Raw genomic sequence first — 26,663 nt, 5'->3', positions numbered from 1 at the left:
ACACACACACACACACACACACACACACACATATATATATATATATATATATATATCAAATATAGACTGCAAAACTATATTAACTTAAACAATTCTTTTTCCACTAACTACCGCAATCTAGATATGAAATTATACAGCCATTAGAAAATGCCCAATCAAACATGCAGTGTGTCTGCATCATCTTCATCCTGGTTGTCAGAAACAACACATACAGACTGAGAGCAGAAGAAACTGTGTTAGATGCATTATAAATATGCCAGCCTACACCTTTGCTACAACTAGGTGTTTCCTTCACTCAGGCATTATAAACAAGAATATTGAGGCTGCTAGGTTCTCCTTCATTGAAGATTTCTTGTTCTCCTTTTGAGATAATGTCTCCCTCTAGAGGTAACAGCTGAGATGACATGCTCAGTTTACTTTATAAAAAGGCTGGACTGCGAGATGTTCCTATGTCATTTGAAAAGTGGGCTGAGAAGCTGCAGGAACCTGGCAGGTTTGTCCCTTCATCCTCTGATTCGGAATCTCATCCACAGCAATGGCAAACAAACAGCAGCCTCCATACCTGCACTTGGCCGAGCTGACTGCCACACAATTTATGGAGATTTGGAAGCACTATGACGCAGATGGTGAGTTTTATTTCAGACTTTTATTTAGTGACAACTTTCTTGATATGATACCTACTCATACTTAATGCAAAGTCCCTTCACTTTTTCTTTCATTCTTGAGTTATGCTGTTTACTTCTAAAAGATCGAAAACTGTGTGTTCACTGACATTTTTGAGTGATGGAATGGACAAGAAGAAAAGGCAGACTATGGGAAACAGTATACTGTAGGTTCAAATCCCACTAGATTCTATTATTCACAACCCTGAGAAAGTCATTAATCCATTTATTGCTTTAGTTAATGTGCCTGCAGGAATATGAATAAGTATGAGGGAACCTCCATATTTCAGTGAGATATTGCATCATAGTGTTGCATTTTGAGTTAGTAAAGAGCAGTCTCTTTTCACTGGAATAGATTGTAATGTCATATGTTTTCTAACTGCTTAAACTTTCTGCACTGAACTGTTTTTACTGGAGTGAGGCAATTTTCACCAAAAATCATTTTCAAATATGTCTACCAGAGAAAGATTATTTGCAATGACGTCTTAAAATCGAAATTAAATATTAGTTGTTATACTGTTGATGCTAATTTTAAATGAATCTGCAAATATGAGTAAAGTATACGACTTTTGGGGGAATATTGCAAATATTGTAAAGCAAAAAAAATATTGTAACTGCTTTACACTGGCAGCCAGTTTCCTTGCATCATAATTTAGGATAGAAAGGCAAGTTCTCATTTTTCAAGAATGTAGATGCTTTTAAAACATTCTTTCCCAAAGTCTTGGAAAAGCATCATTAAGAAATATTTTACATTTCATTATGTATATAAGAATGTACTTATTTCTTGTTATTGCATCCATGATTAGTAAATAGAGTGGTAATAACTGGCATAGCTTTCAACTGTCACTAGTTTTCATAGATAGCCGTAATTTTGGCTCCAGTTTTTATGCTATCTCCTAAAGGTTCTGATTTTATGTCAGAACAGTGACAAATACAGTAAGTAAGTAGTGCCAGAAATTATGCACTTCTTAGAAAATACATGTAAATGTAAACTTTGTTTTCCTTTTGGTGTTCTGACTGGAGTACAAATGTTTAAAGAGTCTGTGATTTTTGCCTTTAAGCTTGATTATTTTGACATTGTTCCTGATTATTGGAGTAATAGGTTGAGATCTATGATGACTGCGGAAAAAGTGGATTTGTATTTATTAAACTCTTACAGATGAATCTAATGTTTACCTTCATGTACCAGTAGACAGATTTTCTAAGCAGATGCATTGCATTGGTCTGTTTTTTCTGTGTAACATCTTGAGACTCATTTATACTGCAGCTGGTTCTTGTTTCCACTAAAACACAGGGATCCTGCTTGAAAGGGATGTCCATTTTTCAGAAAACCCCAGGAATCCCTCTAGATGAGAAGACCTGAATCACTGACCTAGTTTTGTTATAAACCATGTAACTTGCCTACAGAAGTACAAGTGATGTCATGTAATGCAATGACAGTATTTTATTTAGTAATTAAAAACAAATATAAACACAACCGGACAGGTGATCTGCTGTGGTGACCCCTAACTGGGAAAAGCCGAAAGAAGAAGAAGATAAACACAACCGCCTGACCATTTCTAATTCTCAGACCCTGTCTGTGTGTGTGTGTGTGTGTGTGTGTGTGTGTGTGTGTGTGTGTGTGTGTGTGTGTGTGTGTGTCTGTCTGTCTGTCTGTCTCCATGCGTGACTATGTATGTATGTTATTTATGTATGTGTTTGTGTATTGTGTAAGTATGTGTGAAAGTTTGTGTGTGAGTGTGTTTCTGTGTGTATATGTCTCTGTGGGCACATGCATCTATAGATGGGTGTGCATGCGTACATCTGTCAACCTGCTATATAACAGGGCTCTACATGTTTTCAATGGAAACAGTAATAAGTGCAACTGTCCTGTAGAGATTTTTGAAGCTGGGAGAATCTTAGGTGTCCACTATATTGCATTAGGCCTTTCTTTGTTTTGCAAACCAATAGCAGTGGCTGTGACATGGGAATAATCAGGCCATCTCAGAGCCATGAGATCTGCTTGTTAGTTGTTCCTTTAGGAATCTGACACATTGTCCATACCAGAATGATTAGCATACCAGCTGCAAAAAAGAACAGTTTACCATCACCTTATGTGTACCTGAACAGTCTGATTCATTTCAGTCACAAACTAACTTGGCTACTTGTAGAGTCTCAGCACTGACTATATCTCTGACCAATGGCTTGGTCTGTCCACGGCATCTGAACAGAAGAGAGCTTTGAACAATACTGCAAACTGTGCTGTGAAAATCTTTGCTACCTTGAGAAATCAAGAAGATTTTTTTTTTTTATTATTGCTTCAGGACTCCATCAATCTAAGCCACCCATCAAATGGGGTATTATTAGGGAAATCAGAAATAAAGAAAAAGGCATAAACACTGAACAGTGTGTTTTGACTACTGACACATGAATCATCTTGGAAATGCTAGGTTAATGCAGTGGGGAAAGGAAATAATCATCTTTTTCAGACCCAAACCACAGACTTACTGTGTAAGTAATAAACTCTCAGCTACACTTAGTTAAATATTTATCAAGAGGTGAGTTTACTGTCTAGACTGGCAAGAAGGCACTGCATTATAAGCACAGAAAGTAAAGATAAAGATTATTCAGTATTGTTGCTCAGGTGGCAAATTATGAAAAAAAAAACACTTTACAGCAATATAGTGGGCAGGCTAAAAAAGATAGATGTCCACAAACGGACTGTGTGACAGAACAAGTCGCTTAACTCCTAAAAAGAGGTGGCTTACCTTTTTAACAAATAAATAGAAAGTAATAATAATAAGGATGTGATTCCTTTGCTTGCACAGATGCCCTTGTCGATTTGGTTATGTTCAGAGCTCCTTGGTGTCAAACCCTTGAACAGACATAGCTCATTTTATCGCATCTCTAGTTGCTTCAGCAACTCAGCTACAGATAATAAGGAAATAACTGCTGCTCTGTCTGTGTGAAGGACGTGGGTTAAAACTGAGTGGCAGTCACCAAACCATAAAGAGTTTTTCACTGCTATAATATTCCTAATTCTCAGATGTGGGGGCGGGGCAGTAGAATCATCTGCAGCTCTGTGTTATTGCTGTTGTCTTTATGAGCAGCAACGCTCCTTGGTACCCTGAAGCTGAAGAACACTCCCCTCCACAACATGTTAACATCTTGCAGCTGATGCAGCTGAATCTTCTGAGTGCCCTCTTAAAAGGAATATGCATGTGACTCCATTTGTACTGCAAGTTTGTCCGGCGCCACTAGAGTGGTGGTGCTCTGCTTAAAGTGTGTTAAATTATTTGTATCTTTACTGTCTTCAGAATAACTATTTTATGAGTAAGTGAAGTGCTGGAGCATGTTGATGTCCCTGGTAAAACGTCTTGGCATGTGAACTTAAGTCTTCTCACTTATAGGAATAACTATTATGGTGTGAGAAGGCGAACAGCTGTGGACAGAGTGCCTCTAATGAGCAAGATGAAAGATGCTACTCTGTGTGTGTGTGTGTGTGTGTGTGTGTGTGTGTGTGTGTGTGTGTGTGTGTGTGTGTGTGTGTGTGTGTGTGTGTGTCAGTGAAGCAATGCAGACAGGAAGGAATTATTACTTGTCTGTTAAGGAAGTGTTGTTACGAGGTATCTGTCTTTGATTTTTCAGGTATGCATGAGTGACAGCCTTCCTAAGTCAAAACAGAGATTGTCTAAAAGGGATTTCAACTTCTGGGCTCTTAATTTCTCACTTCATGACTCAAGGTGGCATTATACATCAGTAGCCAGCTTGTCTCAGGTAACACATGGACCCAAATTTGATCACCGAAACATTCTTAGGACAGCAAGACTATCCAAAGCCACGTATTAGCATCAACAGGAAATATCATTATGAAGTCCAAAAACATTATAAAGTAAGGCAGTAGAAAAAGAAAAGTAGGATGTTTAAAGCATTGTTTGATATGAAATTACTGCAAGGTAGTTTTGTTTTCGTGTGTATTTGCAAAGTGAAACATTTTTTAATGAAATATGAGATTTTGCAGCCATACAATTAACCTACATAAAGGTTTTTCACTTTATTAACTTACTGACACAGATGTTTCTTTGTTTCTGTAGCAAAATATCACATCTTGGGCCAAGAAAGAAATTAGCCATTTATGATCAGTTAATAAATTTAAAATGAATCGCATTAAGATGTTTCGGCACAGTGTCATAGATTTCTTCAAAATTCAGAGGAATATTTGGAAATATAGAGATGTTTTGGTTCTTAAATATCAGGACAGCTTCCATTTTTCTTGTACAACATATCTGGGCTATCTTGTAAAAGAGGGATTGTGGTAAATGTATTCTGGAGACTTCATCTTAGCCCCTCAGGTAGCATGTTGCATTTGATCTGTAGGCTGTCTATCAGGGCATCAAGGTGATGCATTTTTGTGGCAGTTTATCAATGATGATTAAATGTATTGCATGCTAATTGAGCTTCATGCTGTAGCTCTGGGTTTGATCCCCCCATTTCCACTTGTATTCTGAATAAATTACTCAGATGGTGCTCCCACCTCATTCCCAAAAAGATGCACTTCCCCTTCTTGGTTTACCTAGCTACTAAATAAAATAAAGATAAAAAGCAAGCTATATCTAGCAAGCTGAGGGTTGAGTCCTACTGCTTCTACTTGCAGATACTGTAAAACCAAACAATTAAATTATCTCAAACCTGTAGGATGGATCAGACAAAGGAGACTGTAGAACAGGTACCACTCTTTTCCTGCAAGCGGTATTGGTCATTATCTAAGCAGCAGTATCATGTCTGTTTTAAAGTGACAGTCCGTTCACATTTGTATGTTAGGAACTGTAGCACAAAGCTGTTATACCACTTTGGTACAGTTTAGCAAACATGAGTCACATAGTTTAACAGAAAGCCATTATGTAAATATAGAATAGCTCCTTGATATCTGGATATCTTTTTTTTTGTTTGTGTATTTATTTATTTATAAGTTAAATGAGATTCAGTCATCAACTTCAATCTGTGTGGAGCAGCAAATAGGGGCAATGCCCAGGGACTCAGCCAACCTTGGCACATCTCTTAGTTAACCAGAGGAAAGCTCAACCGTTGCCCCTAAAATTAAGTATCACTGCACAGTGGATCTTGCCTGGTTATAAAGGACAAATAAGGGAAGAAATAATTTAAGAATTTCAAAAAATACAAGGTGAGATTTGCTGAAAAATAAAATTAGGGATAATCTTCTAATTTTGTACTGTCTTAAGTTATGGATTTTAAGGATATTAAGGACCTAACCTAAGTCTGCACAACAGAAACTCAACATTATGTGGAGCAGAATGAGGAAACACAAACTCAACATTATGTGGAGCAGAATGAGGTTAGAGACCAGTTAAAGTGAAGGATAATCTTCTAATTCTGTACTGTCTTAAGGTATGGATTTTAAGGATGTTAAGGACCTAACCTCAGTCTGCACAACAGAAACTCAGCGTTATGTGGAGCAGAATGAGGTTACAGACCAGTTATCATCAGAAGGGAATCATTAGGGTATTATATAAAGCAGACCAATAAATATGATGGCCACATTTTACAGAACTTTAGACATTAAGATTCTAGTCTCTCCCTTGAAGTCATCCTCATGTTTCCAGTTTGAGCATTGGTCTACACGGACGTTTTCAAGACGCAGCAGGGGAGCACTGCCTGGTTAAGTACTAACTCATTTAGAGTCACACATTAGGCAAATGCAGGCTGAGGGAGCTGAACCCTGGACTACAGAATAAAATCTGTTAACAGTTGATAGCCTTAATCCCGTGTGATAACTGCCATTTTGATTAATTTTGCAATGTCTGTGTATGTTTTCATTATAACTTTCACTTTCGTGTCAGTACTGTCAGCAGTGAACCATTATTTTCTTCAGATTCCTCCTTGCTGCCGTCATATGTAGATGAATGCTTCCAGCACACAAATGCAATTTGCCTTTTAAGTCACCCCTTGAATGAAATGTGTGGCATGGAATGGAAACAACAATTCTACTTTCTTGCAATTATGTTTTTTTTTTTTTTTGAGTGCATGCACAGTGCTATAGTTCTCCTTGTATTCTTGCTTATTCAGAATTATGGCTCATTAAACTGATGATCTTAGGGTGGATCAGAGATTTCTTTTTCCACCATCTTGTTTTTATTTTCTGGCCTCTGGTCTAATGTTCTCATCTCCCTGCTCCTTCTGCTGCCTCCTTTGGGGCAAAGTCCTCTGAATAACAAGCAGTTTCAGTGTTTATACATTTTGGCTTTAAAAGGCATACTCATTTACATTGAATTTCTACTTGCAATTGCAGTTTTGTACCCCGTGTATAACGTGCAGGGTTAACTTGTTTCCTAACACTAATAAGGAATACATAATATTTATACTTGCTGCCACTGTTAATCTCTCCTCCTAAATAAAGTAAAAGCTTTGTATTGGCAGTATCCCATTTCACTTATTTTGATATTGGGTTGCATAAATCATATAATGTAAATTTTTGGCTACTATGGTGTCACATTGTGCGAATTGTACATACTTTTGCTTTTGCATTTGTTCACATTGTGGAGCTTTTCTCTTTCTGGGTACCTTGTTCAAATGTGGTCTACCCTGTAGCATCATCCCAGTTAAAAGAGTGTTATAAACAGAAAAAACAAAATTGCATATCTGGATAAGATGATGTGTGTATGTTTGTGTGTGTGTGTGTGACAGAGTGTACATGTGCACCCATCCATATTGTAAGTGTTATGTGTGTGTGCGTGTGTGAGACTTGTATGTTTGATCGGCATGTGTGGCCACACATGTTAAATGTCATATATGGAAGATCATGTTCACATTCATATAGAGATGGTTTATCTGTGCAGCACACATATACATTCATTTGTGTTTTAGAACTGCCTTTCTGCATGGTTATTCATAGTTAAAGTTTAAACACCTCAGAACAGAATGTGCATTTTGTGTGTGTGTGTGTGTGTGTGTGTGTGTGTGTGTGTGTGTGTGTGTGTGTGTGTGTGTGTGTGTGTGTGTGTATATATACAGACGTGTTAAGTGGCAGAATAAAAAACTAATCATAAGTGATATGTGCATGTTGCAGCCTGTCTGCTTATATAGATATTGTTGATGATGGGCCTTTCCCTGCAAAGCACACCTGAACTCAACACCAAATAAGTTTTATACCTGTAAGTGCTGTACTGTTTACCTGCCCTAAGAAGGACATCTGTTTCTGGGAATTTAATCTTCCATATCCTTCCTCGCCCTCAAATGACAGGAGATTATTGTCAAACGTAGGTTACTGTTGTCATAAAATGAACCTAACCCTGATGCTGACAGGATAGCAAAAGGTAGGCATCTTCAGCGTTTCATGTTCAAGTCCTTATTCAGTTTACACACAGAAAGAGATGAAAGGCATTCATACATTCCTGTATTCATCAAGTAAAGCAAGAAGGTGCAAGCACATTCAGAAAGACATGTTTAGCCTTTTCTATTCCATTATGGAGTGTGAGCTACCAAACCTGATCCTCTGGGGTTGGTGTTCACCCTTTCATCACTTTGCACACTATTAATGGGTTCAGAGGTAAGTATTAAGCTAGCTACTCTTGCAGGCTATTTTAAGTCTATTCAATTTTCCTTTCAAAGGTGGGAATCAAACCATGTATCTTGAGACTACGAGGTAAATATCTTAACTATTATACCTACCCTACACTGCAACTGTATGAATGCAGTTTCATCAGCCTGGAATGTGACTCAGCTTAACAGCACATTAATATTAGAATTATCAAGGGATTTCTTAACTCTTGCATCAGCTGAAGGGGTGTCGGGTCAGCACCAGTCTAAAAGACAGAAAGGCAAAGTTAGAATGAAAACAGACACCTTAAGTTAATTGTATTAGCAGTGTTATTTGCAATTTGTTTAACTAAACTTCATTAAAATTCTGCAAAGGTTACTGTGCTGAACAAATGAAACTAAATTTGAGATGTGTCTCAGTACTGCAATAGTTATCCTATGTGACTTATTCTTTGCATTAATGTACGACATATAATTTTTTGTGTGGAGCTTTCCTCCCTGAGCCTCTGCTGAAAAGTTTTATTTTTTTTTTGCCTGGTAGACCTTTCCCAAACAACAAATGGAAATAAATAAATACATATACATACATGCATACATACATACATAAATATACATCAGTCTCTGTTTCTACTGCTTCACTGAGGAGCTAATGACGTTGCCCCTAAATAATGCTGGAAAGAGGCCTAACATCTACATTTGTGTATTTAAGAGAAGTTCTGAGTAGAGCACTGTAATACCATAACATGGCATTTTAGGTGGGTAACAAAGCACTGCAACCTTAGAATGCATGTAGCTGCTCAATATAAGTAGCACCACTTAAAGGTAACAAAAGGCCAGATGACCGTAGTTTTGCTGAATGGTGTCAGTACAAACCAGGTGTTAAGAGCTGCAGTAATGAAAACTGTATTATTGTAAAAGGAAACACCCCAGTGTGCCCCCTAGCTCTGATGCACTGTACTGGCAGAGCTGTCCAGGGTTAAATGATGACCACAGTAGGCTGCACTTGCAAAGTACTGCAGTGACAGACCCTATAACATTCTTATGCTATTGCTCTTCCCCCCCAAAAAAATTCAAAAGTGCTGCAGTCCCACAAATCCACTGTAGTAAAAATGGCAACACGACTGCTGTTTACCTGTGAGACTTTGTAGGAACAGAACCCGATAGCACTTTGGTATAAAAGTATCACTGCTTCCTACATGTGAGATAATGCAATGAGGTACCATACCGGTTAAAATCTTCACTTAAGAATCAGGGACAATGCCGCACATGAGAGGCAAAGGCCCACAGTCAGTAACATTTTAAAATATCTCTGTAACTGACTTAAAAAATTTTAAGAAAACAAGTTTTGGATCAACATGCATTTTCTGAAGAATATGAATTATAGGTTCACAGGTACTTACTTGGCTGTTGATATGTGAGGATCTTAAGAAGTCTAGCCTTATAATATCATGGGTGTTTTTAGCCCCTATATTTTGCATATGAATAACTCAGTGATGGGCAAAATACATGTTTCATTATCTCTGAGGGACAGGGGGTACTAAACTGGAGGTAAATTTGTGGTTACCCATCCATTTGTCTGAATTACATTTGAATAGAGTCAGAGAAGTACTTCACTTTATGTGGAGTGGAAGACAGTTCTGTAGAAGCAGTATTCTCTGTGATACTTATCCCTCCAAAATGTTCTATTTATTTTGCAAAAGAGATTGAGATTTCTTAAGTGGGCATATGCGATACCACTGGATTAACAAATGCGTAACAGGACTGATAGAATAAGGTTTGATGAAAGTCTGTACACAAAGCAGAGGTCATCTTTCATAGTATATATGAGGATCAAGGCTATGAGACAGTTTGCATAGTTTTTTACGATTTAGGCCCCTGACATTTTAGTGAGAAAGTGTTATGGTCATTTCAGTTGTGATAAGTGTTTGGATGGGTACATACTGAAAGGGGCATTATACTTAATTATACAAGGACTGACCATTAGTATTCAAAAACATGCATGCTGATTGGCCAGCCCAACCAGCGTGGCCACTGTAAATCCCACAATATGCCAATGGAAAAAGGTCCAGTCACCCGGACTTCTTTCCATTCATATATTCCAAAACTTTTATTTGATTTTTCAACAAAAATTACAAAAACCTACAGTCCATACCCAGGACATACCCGAAAGGCAGCATGGAGGAAATACAACAAAAATCAAGTATGTTATTTAAAACTAAAGACACGTACCGGATTTTCTTTGCATTTCCTCCATTTTGTTTCTCTCTCCTACCCCTAAAGTAGCCCAAACTTTTTTTAATAATAAAAAAAAAAAAAAAAAGAAAGAAAGAAAAAAAAGGAGCAACGGAGACTTTTTTTCTCTGTTGCTTCCTTTTCAAAGCATTGATGTACTGGCTATGCGTGGGAATGCAAGTCCCATACACATGCGAAGTACATCAAAACAATGCAACGGTATACTACCAGCCATGGAAGAACAGTACTGCGCCGTTATAAAGACATTATTTAAGAAAAGTAATTTTTTTTTCTTAAATAATGTAATTGTATAATAGCAATAACTGACTCCGTGGTTATGGTATACTGAAATTTACCCACAATTGGCTTTATTTAATCACTCGGAGTTTGCTCTTGTGATTAAACCACACCAACGATAGGTAAATCTTCAATATACCACACCACATCATCAGTTATTGCTTAATGATCAGCCTAATAAGTGCCACGTTTAGTGGAAAAATTGCATCCTTGATTTGGATGCAATACCTTTAGATATAAGTTGTGATATGAAAAAGGACTTCATTACAACAGTGGATAGATGGATGTCAAAGGAAAGTTCATTATCCACATATGTTCCTAGATCCTTAACTAGGGGAATCAATTTTCAGGGGGTTTCTCAATCTGATAGTTATAAGGAGAGTCATGTTTAACAAAGGATACACTTATATACCTGTTGGCATTTAGTTTTAATCCATGGTTTTGATACCAGCTATTTGTATAGGGCAGGCCCTCTTGCAGGATCATAGTGCCCTCTGGGGAGTTTATGATGGTACCAAGTTTGTAGTTATCTGCAAACTTGGTCAGCTGCAAACACTTAGCATCATCTTTGACCTCCAAAAGTAAATGCCAAAGAGGACTGGCCCAAGAACTGAACCCCTGAGGTACACATCTAGTGACAGGTCTTTTGGAGGAGTTGGCACTGACCACCCTAACATACTGGCTTCTATTTATGAGCCAATTTGCTATCCAGTGAGTTACATTGGGATTGACATTCAGCTATGATAACTAAGTGTGAGATGGTATTGAACATCTGGAGTGCATTGGTTTGCTCTTCTCCATTGATTCGGTAACTTTTGCAAAAAGTAAACCAGGTTATGTTTGCAGGACCTGCTCTTAAAGAATCCAAACTGGGTTGGATCAAGAGCCTGTAGGTTACCTATATCCTTATATATTAATTCCATAATGATACTTTCCATAACCTTACAGATGTGTCTGGTCAGGCTTATGGGTATATAATTAACTGGGTCAATTGAAGCCCCACCTTATTACAAGGAAATGACTATTCCTGTCTTTCATTCCTCTGGCACAAAGCCTATTTTGAGACTTATATTGAATAGCTTCTGTAGGGGATCAAACAAGTTATGTTACAGGCTGACCAGTAGGCCCCACAGATGTAGTGTTGTTGGCGTTAGATAGTATATTGAGAACTTGCTCTTGGGAGATTTGAGAGAGAGGGTGTACGTATATGCATATGTATGTGATCTGAGAATACTGGAGGGGAGAGTGGGGGTGTGAATTTGTAGCTAATGTAGCTTGGCTATGTCATCTCAGTCTGACTATGTGACAGTATTTTCTATTAGTGCTGCATGTTTCTGTGCATTATTTCTGGCATTTTTAACACAATTAAAGAAGACTTTGCGGTTATCTTTAACATGGGTGGCAATTATTTGATTAAGGTCCTGAGTTCCTTATTTAGTTTAGCAAGAGTGTTGTTGGTATCTTGAGAGTTAGATTTATTTTTCTGCTCCATGACTTTTTCTTTTATTGTTCAGCTTGTTTATGTTTAGGTTCTACCACTGGGGTTTATTTTTGAATTTGGCATTGTATTTATTTCTGAGGGGGACAGAGGCATCTATTTGCATATGCACACAATTTGCAATCAATGATTGCACATAAGGATTGGTGTCATTGAGATGGAAGGTCTTTAGAAAATTAGCCTTTGTTTAATGTCTGAACTGAGTTATTGGAAGATGCTGCAGGCTTCATTCTATGGTGAATATGATTGACCTGTGGTCTGATTTAATTAGAATCTGTTTTGGGAGAAAGTTACAGTTGGTGGGGAGCAAAGTTGCCCCATATTGGTAAGGATCAAGTCCAGGATTGTATCCCACACCCGCAACCCTGCTTGAGGTGCAGACTAACTGGTCCAGAAACTCATGAAATTCTGTATGGCATAATTGACTGACTGTGGTCCTCAGTGATTTACATAAATGTCAAGAGCTTTATGAAGCACAGGACAAAAACGAGGCAAAATCTGGGGCGGTTTTGTGCTGTTAAGGTACCAATATACTATAACTCTATAACCCCCTGCTGTCAGACTGAGTGAAAACATGTCCTTGGATGGCAACAAATTCTAAGAAAAATGTACCTTAATGGGCAGTATTTGCAGTGATGCAAACAGTCCAGAAAAGTACAGAACACAGAATGAAATCCTGGTGATCATAGTGACTGAGTCTTAGTTTTACCAAGCATACTAACAAAATACTAGTAAAATTCCAAAAAAGAAGAAAAGCACCTGGCAGTTAAAGTAACTCACACAGTTTGTACACCATTTATTTCTGATTTTTATGAGATATAAAGCTTTAGATTCTATATATCTATCTATCTTAGAATTTGTTGCCATCCAAGGACATGTTTTCACCAATGCCAAACGCATGTATTATGTGTGTGTAGGTGTGTAAGCCTACAGCAATATTTTATTCAGTCATTTTTTAGCTTGATGTGCATAGACTTGTTTTTTCATGTTAATTCCTATTATGTTAGCCTAATGCATTATTGTGCTACTGATATTAACATGTGCTATTTTATATTTTACATTTACTTTTTTTAATGTATACTAGTTTAATCTTGGAGCTTTTCTCCCTGGGCCTCTATTGAAAATGGATATGTATCCAGTTAGACTAGCCCAGTCAACAAATGTAAAATAAAATAAATAAATAAATATCACGGTAGTGCACTGATCAAAACCAAGAAACTTAATACAGAATATGCAGCTGTTAACACACTTTTTACATTACAGAAGAACAAGAAACCAAAGTCCTTCAAAGAATGTCATTTTTACACACGGACATCCATTTGCATACACATTTACATGAAATATTATGTTTTCTCTGTTGGCTTGTTTTTGACAACCTGAAAATGTTTCTTTTTGATTCTGTGGCTTCTCAGGAAACAGATAACATAACTGTTAAACCTGTCATTGCATATATGTGCATGCCCCTTTACGGATGTGGGGATAGACACAGGTAGCTCTGAGGTCTTGACTTTCTCATTAAGTATTCATATGGTCTGCTAAATACAAAAAGGCATTTTTAGTGCAAAGCACAGAAAATAATAGGGACAGATTTTTACATAGTAAAATAAAATCACTGTTTCATTATCATTCCTGAACATTTCTAGCTTTATTATTGTACACCACCTCTGAATCCGTTTTATATATGCTTGATGGATACAAGCTAAATTAACCTTGCCTCTTGCTATAGTAATATTAGCATGCAGCTTTATTGTACTGGAAAACATCAAATGTCTGTTCCCATACCCAGGATTCAGCAAGTTACACAACTCTTATGATATGGCAAGATAACAAACACTGTGTCTTCTCCAGCAAGTCAGTAATGGTATATTAATAATGTGTTAATGAATAATAAAAACAACCATGCTTTGCTCATATGAAATGTATTACTGTATGAATGAATAAAGTCTGTGAAAGCTACAGAAAGCATATTGTGACTTGCAGTTGAGGCTAATAGTATACATGTACACTAAATATGTGAAATAATTAAAGACAAAATCATGAGCTACTTTTTTCTTTGTCTTGTGTTTGGGGAAAAACAACAGAACCTATTTCACCATCTAAAATCCCTACAAATCAGTCAGGCCACAAAGACAAAATTAAGTTCATGAGGATGAAATTCCTGCAAATTTCTGAAAAAGAAGATAAGGGCATACACTGATGGGGTATCTGGTATGGAAGACAGCATTTGATGGTGAGAATACTGGCTAAGGAAGATAAGGGCATGCAATGAGAAGACTGTGTCAAGAAATGCAACAGCATGCAGTGGTGGGGATCTATGCAAAGGCAGATGATAGCATGCAGTGGTGCAGATCTCTGCAAAGGCAGATGATAGCATGCAGTGGTGCAGATCTCTGCAAAGGCAGATGATAGCATGCAGTGGTGCAGATCTCTGCAAAGGCAGATGTGTTTTCCATCTTGTCATCACTTGGCATTTCAAGTCATGACATTTTATTAGGCAGCCGATTTATAGTCACTTTTTTATGTGATTCTACACCTTGTGCAATAGGACTATTAAAACTGCAGCAGAACCTTTTCTGTCTACTTTGCAGTCTGCAGAGTTGCATAAGTTTGCTGCTAGCTTATTTGTTTTGTGCGCTTAACAACTAAGATGGATGAGATACAGGCAATATTTATCTCAATTAGAAATCAAGGTGAAGGAATCAAGAATTATACCTAAAACATGGACAAACAATCCTTGGGAAAAATTTTAACTCTTATTGAGACATTAAAAATGAACCCTAAATAATTGTGTAACTTTATACTTTATTAATTGAATATTATAATTTTTGTTACTACTGTCATATATTTTATTATTTTTTTGTTCCCTCCTTTATTCAGGTCAATTGTACATAGTGTATATAAAAGTTTATAATACTTGTTTATTGATGATTGTATTGGTAAACATTATATTATTTGAAAATAAAAATTATTTGAAAAAAAAAATTATGTCAGTGATGGAAATGATTTCTTTTTTTTTTTTGTAAGAATACCTTTGGTCAGCATGTGTCAGTGTTGAGGGGTAAGTGACACAACTGCTAGTCATAATGGAAAGGTTTCATTGTGGAGAAGCAGGTGGTATAGTTCCATTATGAGAACTACTTTTTTTTTTTTTTTTTTTGGAATTCCAGATGGTAGTACTGCAGTAGCCTTAGATGTAACTGGACTGATTTGCAAGGACAGCCCCCCTTTTCTTGTTTTGAAAGGTGTCATTCACAATGCCCCTACTTCTTATTTGCAGAATTTCTGTCAGCCAATAACTAATTCAAAGCCCAAGTTCTCTCTGCTTGCTTTGGCCCCATTTCGTAGAAAGTGTTTCCTGTATGTCCTCAGAGCATCAGTAAGGATTCGTTTTACCGGTGACTAATGCTGCCTCACCTGTGTCTTACTCCCTACTGTTGCATCATACTGTAAAGTCTAAGCAAATTTTGTGACAACTGACACGCCTACTATTCTTCTATGAAAGTTTTAGCAAATATAGACAATAAATGGTTCTGTATTAGACATACCCCATGCATCACTAATTCTGCCTTGTGGTTTTCAATATTTTGTTCTGTTCCTGTTGCCTTTGTTGTGCTGGCCTTTGCTGCAATAGTAGTAGATAGGCATGTATGTGTTTGCTGGTAAGTAGCACAATGCATTTTCATTCATTATTTGAAGTAATCTGCCCCTTTTCCCATTCATTTGTAAGCAGTAGTACCGTAACACATGAAAACAGCAGTAAAAATGGCACTTCAGGCATTTCCCAAGTATGTCATTCTTAAGTAGTGAAAAGCATAAACTGCGTGTCTTACCAGTAAAGTAAGAATATCACTCAATTGGCAATGAATTACAGAGATTTCTGTCATTTACAAGTAATTTCCGTTTGTTCCTGTTGATTGTGAGATTGAAGATTATGTGACGTAAATAAACGTAAAACAAGGTCTGCTTCCCTTAATTGAAAGGCAGCTGGCTCAGGGGAAGTTTGTACAGTAATGTGTAACTCTGGGCAATAATGCAGTACATTTGGATTTGCTATAATGGTAGCCTGTTTCATGAAAGTAATGTCAGGATGAAGTTCTAACAACGACAAAATCTCAGCCATCACTTCCCAAAGTACCTCTTTTGTCTGCACTACGTGATTAAAGCCCTCTGTACCACTCAGAAGGTACCAGGATGACAACATGCTATGTAAATACCCATAAAACCTTCTTGTTTATTACGAATGATCTAGTCAGTCATTTGACTACCAACCACTTGATCAAAACTGCTGGGAAGGAGGAACATGCCAGTACCGAGCATAGCAGTATTGCAGAAATATAAATTCTATATTGTGTCTCTACAATATGTATATGTCTCAATAATATGATCTTTGAGCAAGAATTCATCTGACAAGTTATAGCTGGATAGTTAGAACCCAGTCAGTTAGCTACTGGTCTTTGGAGGGGTCGTGTCTCTCACTGCTTGCCTAGCCCACAGCAGCAGAAGAATGTTGTTTATTCCTCTCCTTACACACTGCTGATGTTACAAGCTCTTCCACAAGTCCAGACTACTGACATCTGAAATACTTACCGTAGACTAACAACATGTGAGATATTCTGAGACTTTCAAACCTTGGGTCTGGAGTATTAAACAACTGAATGGACTTTTGTGTAAAGTAAGCAGAGGGCAGTTACAATGCCAAAACATATAAAAAGGGTTAAAAAATAAGACAATGTATATGCTCCTTGCTTTTTAGAGCATTTCTGCATGTTAGGTTTATCTTTGCCAAAGTAATTTTGTACCTTACTTGGGAAGCAAAAGATGGGTTGAAGCATTATGGAAAGGGAGGAGATGGCAATTGGTTGACGTCAGTGACTGTATAGTTGAGAGGTGTGTTGCAGAACTCAGAAAGGAAACTAAACCCAGTGTTATCTGGATATTGACCAGTATTACAATTATTCTTTCCCAAGTAGTTGTCAGGATATGATTCCGATCCCCTGGGCTCAATCCATTTTAACTCAGTTTAGCGATTGGATACATGTTTTTTAACAGAATAAGTAGGCTGTATAATGTAGACAGCGAAATCTAAGTAGAAATGAGATGAACTCAACATATTCAGGATTTGGATGTAAGTGGGGGACTAATACTTGTTCTGTAGACCAGACAATTCCAATAAACTAGAACATTACAAGAATAATGCAGATGTGGAAACCAATGACTCATCACTCACAAGGCTGGACGAGGAGAGGGTTACAGTGAGCTGTCTTTCAGATGCCAGGAATTCTGACATTACAAGGACACAAAAGACTATATCACATGACAGATTTGACTACAACATAGCAGTGGTCCATGTGAAAGTGAATAACCTGAGGCATAAAACACTGAAGGACACACTAAGACATGCCAGAATATTCTATGCATGTTACAAATGCAATTGACCACTGGTCCCAAACGGAATCCTTCTTTCACCTCAAATGCTGCCTAGATACAAGGAAAAGTTAATTGGGTCCAATAATTGATAAAATAGCTGGTGTCATTCCAGAGGATCCAATATGTGTCATTGTGGAATAAGATGTTCGATAATCCACCTGGCTTCTCTAAAGATGGCCAGCATCATTTGTTCCAAGGCTTCTGCATACTGACTAAATCATTTGCTGCCCCCTCATGCATTTTTTAATTTATTATTTCATTGTTTATTTTATTTTACATTTGTTGACCGGGAGTGTCTGACTGAGCCAAAAGCCCTTTTTCAGCAGAGGCCCGGGGAGAAGAGCTCCAGAATAATTCAAACAATTTTACAATTACAATACAGTATAAGAACTAATACAATAATCAATAATACTTTTAAAACAAAATCAAAATAAAATGCCAACAGTACTGTGTTACAATTTCAGATAAGATGACTAAGAAGTTACACTTTTAGACAAAGTCCAATAGATGGACATTGCAACATAGCTAATATCAGTCCCAAAACCAGATCACACTTAAGTGACTCTCCTAAATTCCAGAATTCTAAACTGTAATTTACCTGATGTTGAGGCATTCCTGCATTTGAAAAGCATACATGTCTGTGTAGTTACTGAGACTTGGTTTAAATGTAAAGATACACTCCTCTGTACCTGGGTCTTGTGCTTTTCATGTCTTTAAACTCCATGGCAACTGTGTTGGAGTCTCTGTATTTGTCCAGGAACATATTACCTTCAGGTGTATCCCAAAGGACCCACAAAATGAATATATTAAGCTACATATCACTCAGAAATGGATTATCAACTAATAGCTTGTTATAGAGCACCTTCTTTGTCCCCTAAGAACCATGTATGATTCTTCACTGTTCTAAATGATATCCCTATTTGAGAAACTCCATTAACAATTTTTCAATCAACTAGGACACCAAGGCCTCCAGCCTAGGTTACGCCCCCAAATTCCTAGACTTTAATAAACAAAAACTCCCTTGAACAGTTGGTAAATAAACCTAATAGAGGAACCTGCATGACATTTTCCTTACAAATATGACTACCTCTCCTCTACTCCTCTGTTCCTTCCTCACAAACTTGAGACATTCTCCTTTAAACTCTCAATAGTCCCTACAGCAAACCTCACTGAATTTAAAGGCTATAAACATACATACTTTAGTCTCAACTGTACAGATTTTTGCAGAATGGCCAGATTTTTGCCTCATATTTTTTGATCTGTTCATCATAAAATTTGTGATTTTCTGGCAAGTCACTGGGATGATCTGAGGATTGAAGTCATTAAATAATGATATACATTTCTGTTTCAGACTTATCCTTCAGCAAAATGCATGCTAAGACAAATCCTGTTAGTCTAGCAATGTTTCAAATTTATAAGAGCAATATTTCTGTCCCTATTTTTGGGCCTTTGTCCCCCCATTTTGTCAAGCTTTGTCCAGATCTTTTGCTCTAAGGGGTTGAGACATATGTAAACATGGCAATCTCAGCCTACTCTATGATGAAATATTAAAATTCACTTTTGACTGTACCACCCTTGACCTTGATAAAGCAGCAAACTACATTAAGGAATTTGACACCTATTTAGAAAAATGCATAGAGCTAGCAGACCCTACCAGAACCAGGTATCATAAGAAATTCAAAAATAAACTACCCTGGTGGAACCCTACCATAAAGTCTAAAACAAAGAAAAACACTTCTTAAATTATGTAGCAGTTCCAAAACAGCTCTTCTCAAGTAAAATATCAAAAATATTACAAAAAATTATAACCATTATCAAGTCTACTAATGGAGCCCATGAATTTAGAGTATTTTCTGAAGCCAAAAATAATTAAAAATCCTTCTTTGGTTTTGCTTGAAAACTAATAAATAGTACCCTATATTACTCTGCACTTATTAAAAATGTTACCATCTACTACACATTGCCAACAACCTTTCAAAGAAATGCATTGCCAACGTCCCCTAATTATCTATCATTTAATAAAATTGTAAAGCAAAACAAAATGCTTCCTCCACAAGATCTGATAAATATACCTGTTTGCTTAATTCATAGTGTTAAATAAGACCCTTACAGACCCATTCCATCAAATGTTTTCACCTAAGTTTAGCTACTGTTTTTGTCCCTAATGATTGGTGCAATGAAGTCATGATGGTCCATAAGGGTGGCCTTACAACTGCCCAGGTAATTACAGACATCTCAGCCTTACAAGCATCAGCTGTAAAGACACGGAACATGTATAACTTATCTCATTAACTACGACAGCAAGAATCTTATTCAACCTGACCCCCATATACACTGACTTTGTGAAATGTAGATCCTGTCTTAGGAAACTGGTAAACTTCAAAAGGATTGCAGAGTCTGTAGACAATAACCATGAAGAACACTCATTGTACTTTGACTTGCCAAAGGCCTTTGACACCATTCTCCATGCTGGCCTCATACAGAAGCTAAATGCTATATATATAGATAGATAAAAGACGGATAGCAAATTAGTTGAAAGGCAGAAAACACATAATGTGAGTCGCAGCAGACTCATCAGAATGTATGAATGTGACCAGTGGTGCCTCTCCAGGGATAGTGCTGGGACCTTTTCTTTTTGGCTTTTACTTCTCAGCTCTTCAAGCAAAGCAAAATTTATGGCTAACAAAGTTTGCAGATGCCTGAAAACTGGATTGTTGTTAAGTCACCCTCTGAAACCCGAACACACCGGCATGAACTATCCCTGCTAAACTTTTGTTATATTAAAAAATCAGCTCAAGCAAATCTCTCAACCTCTTTCAGCAAGAAATATGGACAAAACAATGAATAAAAGTGGCACAAAGGCTCAAAGATGGGGCCAATTTTTAAATATTGCTCTTACAAACTTAGAAATTTGATAGAATTGCAGGTTTTGCATTAGCAAGAATATTCTGGAGGGTATGAAGTCTGAAACTCAAATGTCTGTCATTATTTAATACTGTAATACTGTCACTTGTCAGACAGCCCTTCCCTCACCATAGTATGTAGACAACACACCTATAAAAAATGAAAATATAGTCAGGGGCCTAGGAACTTAGGGATAATAATTTCCTCTGTCTTAACCATCACATAACAATGATTATCAGGAAATTATTTCATTTAGCACAGCTAATTGCAAAAGGACTGAAGAGTTAATCACTTTCTTATGCACAGCATTAATCAGACCCATTATTCAGAGAATGCCTCCTTCAGGACATACCTCCTTAAATATATCAAACAATAAGAAAGACCCCAAATGTTTCTAACCAAAAAGATCACAGGCTTGAAGTCCCTGAGCTATCAAGAGAAGCGGAAAGCTCTATCCCTTTCAGTGTCTTATAGACTTCGAAGGAGAGAACTTTGCCTTACATACTGTGCCATAAGAGATCTGGTTTTCTTTGACCCCTTCTGTCCCTGCAAGTACAATGATTCCACCAATACTACAATCAAGGGCCTGAATCTTCACCTACAGATAAATAAAACATGCTGGTGGGACAGGTTTGTAACGCAGCACCACCCAAACCTCTGGAAAAGAGTCCCCTTGCATGTTAGGTGGAGTGAATCACTATCTTTCTTTAAACATAACCTGGACGACCAGATGGACATTCACAAATTTACTCTGTGATTGACTAGTATAGTCTGCCAGGGTAAATGAGGTGCACCTGTGGGAGTGTACTAGCAGGGCATAAATGGTCAGAAAAGTAAATTGCCTTGGAATATCTTTGAAATCTATAATGTCTCATTCAGAGGGAATGCTACATCTGACCAGCTTGGGCACTTGTTTCTAGATAGTAGGTACAAACCATCCAACTGCCCAAAATAAGTTAGGGTAATAGTATAGTTGGGCATCACTACTAATTACAAAACTCTCTACCTAAACCTTCAGTACAAGATGTTTTGGATGTTTAAGAAGTTAAACATCCACATATTCAATACATATTTTATCTCTTACTTTATTGTGTACTTGTTTTATTCCATACTATAAGTTTTTACCTTTTGCATATAATGCAATGGTAATCTTGCTATAGGTTGATTATAGAGCTCTTCCCCTTGGTTCATACCTGTCAAGGCACGTTTGCTCCAGTGGGAGTTACCCAGTCATCAGAATGAATCAATTAAATAAATTGTACCAGCACAGTTATGACACTGGTCAGATCATACTGGTCAGTCCATGTACCCAGTACAGTCGAAGAAGCACAGCAACACTTGCACTTTCTAAGGAAACTTAGGAAGTCAAAATTACTAAGCTCCATACTTCAGACCATTTATAGGGGCACCATTGAAAGTGCCCTGACCAACAGCATTATAGTCTGGCATGGGAGCTGTAACAATCAGGATCAGAAGGCTCTCATGAGAGTTGTAAGGTTGGCAGAAAGAATCATTGGCACCTCCCTTACACCTCTGGAAGATTTACACAAATACTGGTGCATTGACAGGACCAAAAAGATTTGCAGATATCGAACGCATCCTGCCAATGGTGTGTACACTCGCCTCTCCTCAGGCAGGAGATACATAAGCCTGCATTGTAAGACCACCAAACTAAATAACAGTTTCTTTCTGCTCACCATTAGACTGTTGAACTCTTGGGAAAAGCAAACCATGAGTATGTCGAAATACTCTACAAGTGAATCTATCAAAACACTCAACCACTTCTGCTACATAACTAGCCTATCAAGTGGCATATTTTATGGATGGGCAATAACCAAGTGCACTCACCTACCACACTGAAAGACTATAAAGTGCAATATGCAAACTGTGTAATAATTCAGTCTAATCATGCAATAGATATGCTGCTATTGTTTCAATTTTACTTTGACAGTATTACCTTCATATTGTTCCTTGTCTTCCTTGTCTCCTGTTCTGAGATGGGTGTGTACTAATTGCTACTTATTAAATTTCCACTGTGATATTTTATTATTTTTTCTCTGTCTATATGCGCAACTGCTTCCTGCATTGAGAACGAAGCATTGTAATTTTGTTCAGCTACACTGCTGTGTATTTCTGAATGACAAAGTTTTCTTTGACTTTGACTTGAATCATGTTTTAAAGTATGTAGCTGCCTTTACTGGTAGGGATGTGTTTATGCATGTGTATGAGTGTGTCTTTGTTGTATGTATGATATATACACATGCAGATCCTCTTCAGAAACCTGAAATCCCACTTACCTGAAACCTAAAAGACCGAGATGAAAATTGTGACATCCCAGAAGACAGACTGCCCTGAATACCAACAAAACACTTAACAGTAAGTAACCAATCGCCCAACCCGCAAACAAACTAAAACCAAAGCACAGAAAACCCACTCATGTGGGAGGCTTTGCCCCCAATACCCCCCTAACTAAATATACCAGCTCCGGAATTGCACTACTGTAGAGGTAAGTGGCAAAGGTCAGCATGCTGGTCAAGTGGTTACTTACTGTTAGTGATTTCTCTGTGTTATGGGCGGTTGGTCTTCTGGGATGTCAGGATTTTCATCTCGGTCTTTTGGATTTTGGGTAAGTGTGATTTCAGATTTCTGATGGGGATCCACACACACATGAATACATACATGTGTGTTGGGCAATTCATTAAGCATCAAGAGCATGTACTACAAAAGCCATCTTGTCTGTGCATCGTAATCAACCATCTGCTGAAAACATAAAAGCAGTGTTTTTGCAGGGGAGATAGCCCTCTCAGCACACCCTCCCCAACACACATCTATATATACTAACTTTAGGACCTCACAGCAGTGCGGATAAAAAAAGATTTCCTGGTCCTTATTGTTTCATGATCCCAGTGGTTCTATTGTGCATAACTTGATGAAGCACGTCTGTATAGCTGACAGGACCATAATATATACTTTATGAGGCCTTAACACAAATAGGTAGTAAGGCAGTAGCACGAATAGGTAGTAGGACATTAACACAAATAGGTAGTCATGACTTTAGTTCATAGACAGCTAAGTTACCATATCGTACCTGGTTTTGTGTAATAGTTTAAATATACTTGTCCTGTTTGTTAACTACCTCATAATAACCAATAAATTAAATTAAATGCAGCAGAAACATGCATGCAAAGAGGCACACACATACACAGGCACACACACTACACATGGTTAGACTCTATCATGTATTCATCAAGGCTAATGGCTTTTGTCTTTTCCCTCATAAACCAGTTGTGTTTATAATAGTAGAAAAAGCAGTAGCCTCGACTGAAAGGGCATGTGAAGCAGAATTAATGGTGTGACCCCTTGATTTTAAGAATTATATAAGTTGCCATTTCATGAACTGTTTTAGGCAGCCTGTCATTAAGTTTTATAACAGTCCTTCTTTAGATATATAATTTGAACAGATACTTCTGAGAAGGTTAAGTGGCAAGATGTAACAGAGACATTAAAAGCACAAAGACAGCATTTTCATAAGAGTGTTGATGTGCAACAGAATATAAATGAGATACAGCCTAGAAAGTTATCTTTCTACTGATATTTTCCATTTTTGACTTCTTTGTCAGTTGCTCAACAAAATGCTAAAAATAATGCATTAACTTGATGAGAAAAGCAAATAGGGGACTGGAGTGGTGCAAAAAATCTAAACTGAACTTTCTCAGACCTGACAAATTTCCTTGCCAGAATATTGACAAGTACAGTTTAAGACAAAAGCAAACGCTCTCTGCTGAGATGACATTAAAGAAGGAATACTCCCAAGATGTCCTTACATTCACTGCTGCAGTATTCTTAACAGATGGGATTCCCTGCATTGGTAGCCCAAATGCATAGCCAGTCTACTAAAGACTACTTGTTGCTTTTAAAAGGTATGCCGAACGTTGCCCAAATGCTCCTTGTGTAGAGTAGGGCATAAAGGTGACATTCAGGCCTACCATAATCAGAACTTCTCTGCCACCAGTCTGAATGCATCTTTACTGTCTGTCTGCTTACCTGCATCGGTTTTCTTCCAGTTGAACTCATTTTCATTCTCCAGTAAATATCTGCATCTGTTTGCCGACTTCTATTGCAGTTGCAGATATGTGATGCATTGAGGATTTTGTTTTTTTCTTTTTTTTTGTGTGCTTCTTGGGGTTAATGTCATCCAAGAAGGGTAAATGTCAGTGTGGGAGCCAGATTCCTCATAAAGACAGCCACGATAAGTGTCTTTTTTTGTCTAGGAGCTTCTCCTGACCATATGTCTTGTTCTGTTTGTCAGGCTTTCATTCCGAAAACCCTTCGCAGTAGACTTTCTTCCCTTTCCTTCTATCACGAGAACCAGTGTCTAAGTTTCTTGCTAATGATACAATGGAAGAAATCTCCCATTCCAAGGATCAGCCATTAGGGAAGAAGAAAGAGAAAAGGGTATGAACTGAAATGTTCTGCTGTCCAGGTGTTTCTCATGAGGTTGTTACAAAGCTAGAGGCTCACCAGGCTGTGTTGTTGGATTTCTCTGCCACAACCATGTCGGAGGCTGGTGAGGGTCCATCCGGCAGCATGTCCGAAGAGGCTTTTTCAGGCGTCCATCTCAGACATTGAGGGGAAACCACAGTTGATTTTTTTCTGAGGGACCTAGGGGAGTTCTTCAGTTTTAAGTTGGGAAAGGAGTTCCTACTTTGGTTCTCGACTGCTGTCCTGGGTCTGAGCCTTCTCAGTTTTTTGGAGGGGATGTTCCCTTAAAAAGGAAACAAAAATTAAACATGTTTCTTCTGCTCCTAGGGATCTACAAAGTGAGTGTCAGGCCTTCACTCAGGGGTGATTTACTGCTTTAATGTCCTTAAAACCTCCTAAAGGGGATTCAGTTCCTGCTCCTCCTTGTCCTCTACTCCCCTTAAAAGGCCTGGAGAACAGGATTCTTCTGTGGATGAGTCAGATTCAGATAATGAATCACTGACATTTTCTACTCAAATTCCTTCTCCTTTAGATTATGGGTCAGAGGAAGAGGAATCTTTTAGTCCAAATGTTCCTTCTGAGGAAATTTACTTTGGGGACACACTCTCTAGGATGATGGATTTTTAACTGGGATTGTGCTCAAGTCTCTGATATCCATAAGAGGTATTATGAGTTGCTGCAGTTGGATTCCCCTAAATCTGTTGCTATTCCTCCTGTTTTGGCTACTTAACTGGATGCTTTTTCCAATGCCTCTCATGCACTTGATTTGCTGCTTCCTGCTCCCAAGAAGCCTGACAGGTTTTATAGGGTCCTGAGGATTGTTTTTTTCTATATAAATATCCTGCTGCTGACACCTCTGTCCTGTCTGTAGCCTCTGATAAGCTGCCTCAGTTGCTTCCTTCACTCAAGTTATTGCCTTCAGACAAACATAGCAGAACTATGGACAGGCTGGGTAAAAAGGTTTACACTTCTGTTACCCTAGCTTTTAAGGCTATTAATTATCAGACCCATATGTCTAGGTATGTGTTGGCTCTTCTTTCTCATCCCTGCCAACTTATTTCTGATTTTTCAGACTCTGAGGGTAAAACTTCTGTTCTTTCCTTGCTAGGGACTTCCACTCAAGTAATTTGTCATTATATTAAATATAGTTATGATGCAGCAGGTGTCTCTTCTAGGGCTGCTGTTTTTGGATCAGCAATAAGGAGGTATTCTTGGCTTAAGCTTCAACGTCTACCTGATGACTGATGATATTAAAGCTAAGCTGATGGATGCTCCTCTGGATTCAAAGCTTTTGTTTGGGAAAGCTGCTGCTATTTTTAAGTCCCTTCAGGATAAGGGTAAGGCCTTACAGGAGTTTAAACATGTTCGTTTCTCCTGGGCCTAAATTTTAGAGAAACTACCCTTCTAAGCCTGCCTTTGTTCATAGGCAATCCCACCCGTGTACTAAAGGTAGGAAGACTGGCAAATGGGCTCATCCAGCTAAGGCTACTCAGTTTTCAAGGACTCTGAAGCTTTCTTTTCCAGACAAACTGAGTGCTGTATGACTGTCTCTTCCCAGTCATAATCCCCTTTCTCTTTGCCTTTTTTCTTTCTCTTCCTGTTTGGCTTCAGATCACTCAGGATTCTCG

At 37.9% G+C, this 26,663-nt stretch overlaps 1 protein-coding gene across 1 annotated transcript in view; it reads left to right on the top strand.

Moving 5' to 3' along the window:
• Positions 1-444: 444 nt before the first annotated feature.
• Positions 445-26,663, top strand: part of CALB2 (calbindin 2) — an 865,351-nt gene continuing 839,132 nt past the window's right edge. Inside the window, exon 1 of the mRNA XM_044081296.1 lies at positions 445-626. Coding sequence (XP_043937231.1) covers positions 536-626 — 91 coding nt within the window. The 5' untranslated portion in view covers positions 445-535. The remainder of the gene's footprint in view (positions 627-26,663) is intronic.

The sequence above is a fragment of the Protopterus annectens genome, chromosome 8.part0 (genome assembly GCF_019279795.1).
Source record: "Protopterus annectens isolate FY-2018-M chromosome 8.part0, PAN1.0, whole genome shotgun sequence".
In the NCBI taxonomy this organism is placed as follows: Eukaryota; Metazoa; Chordata; order Ceratodontiformes; family Protopteridae; genus Protopterus; species Protopterus annectens.
This window is presented reverse-complemented; position numbering and strand designations above follow the sequence as displayed.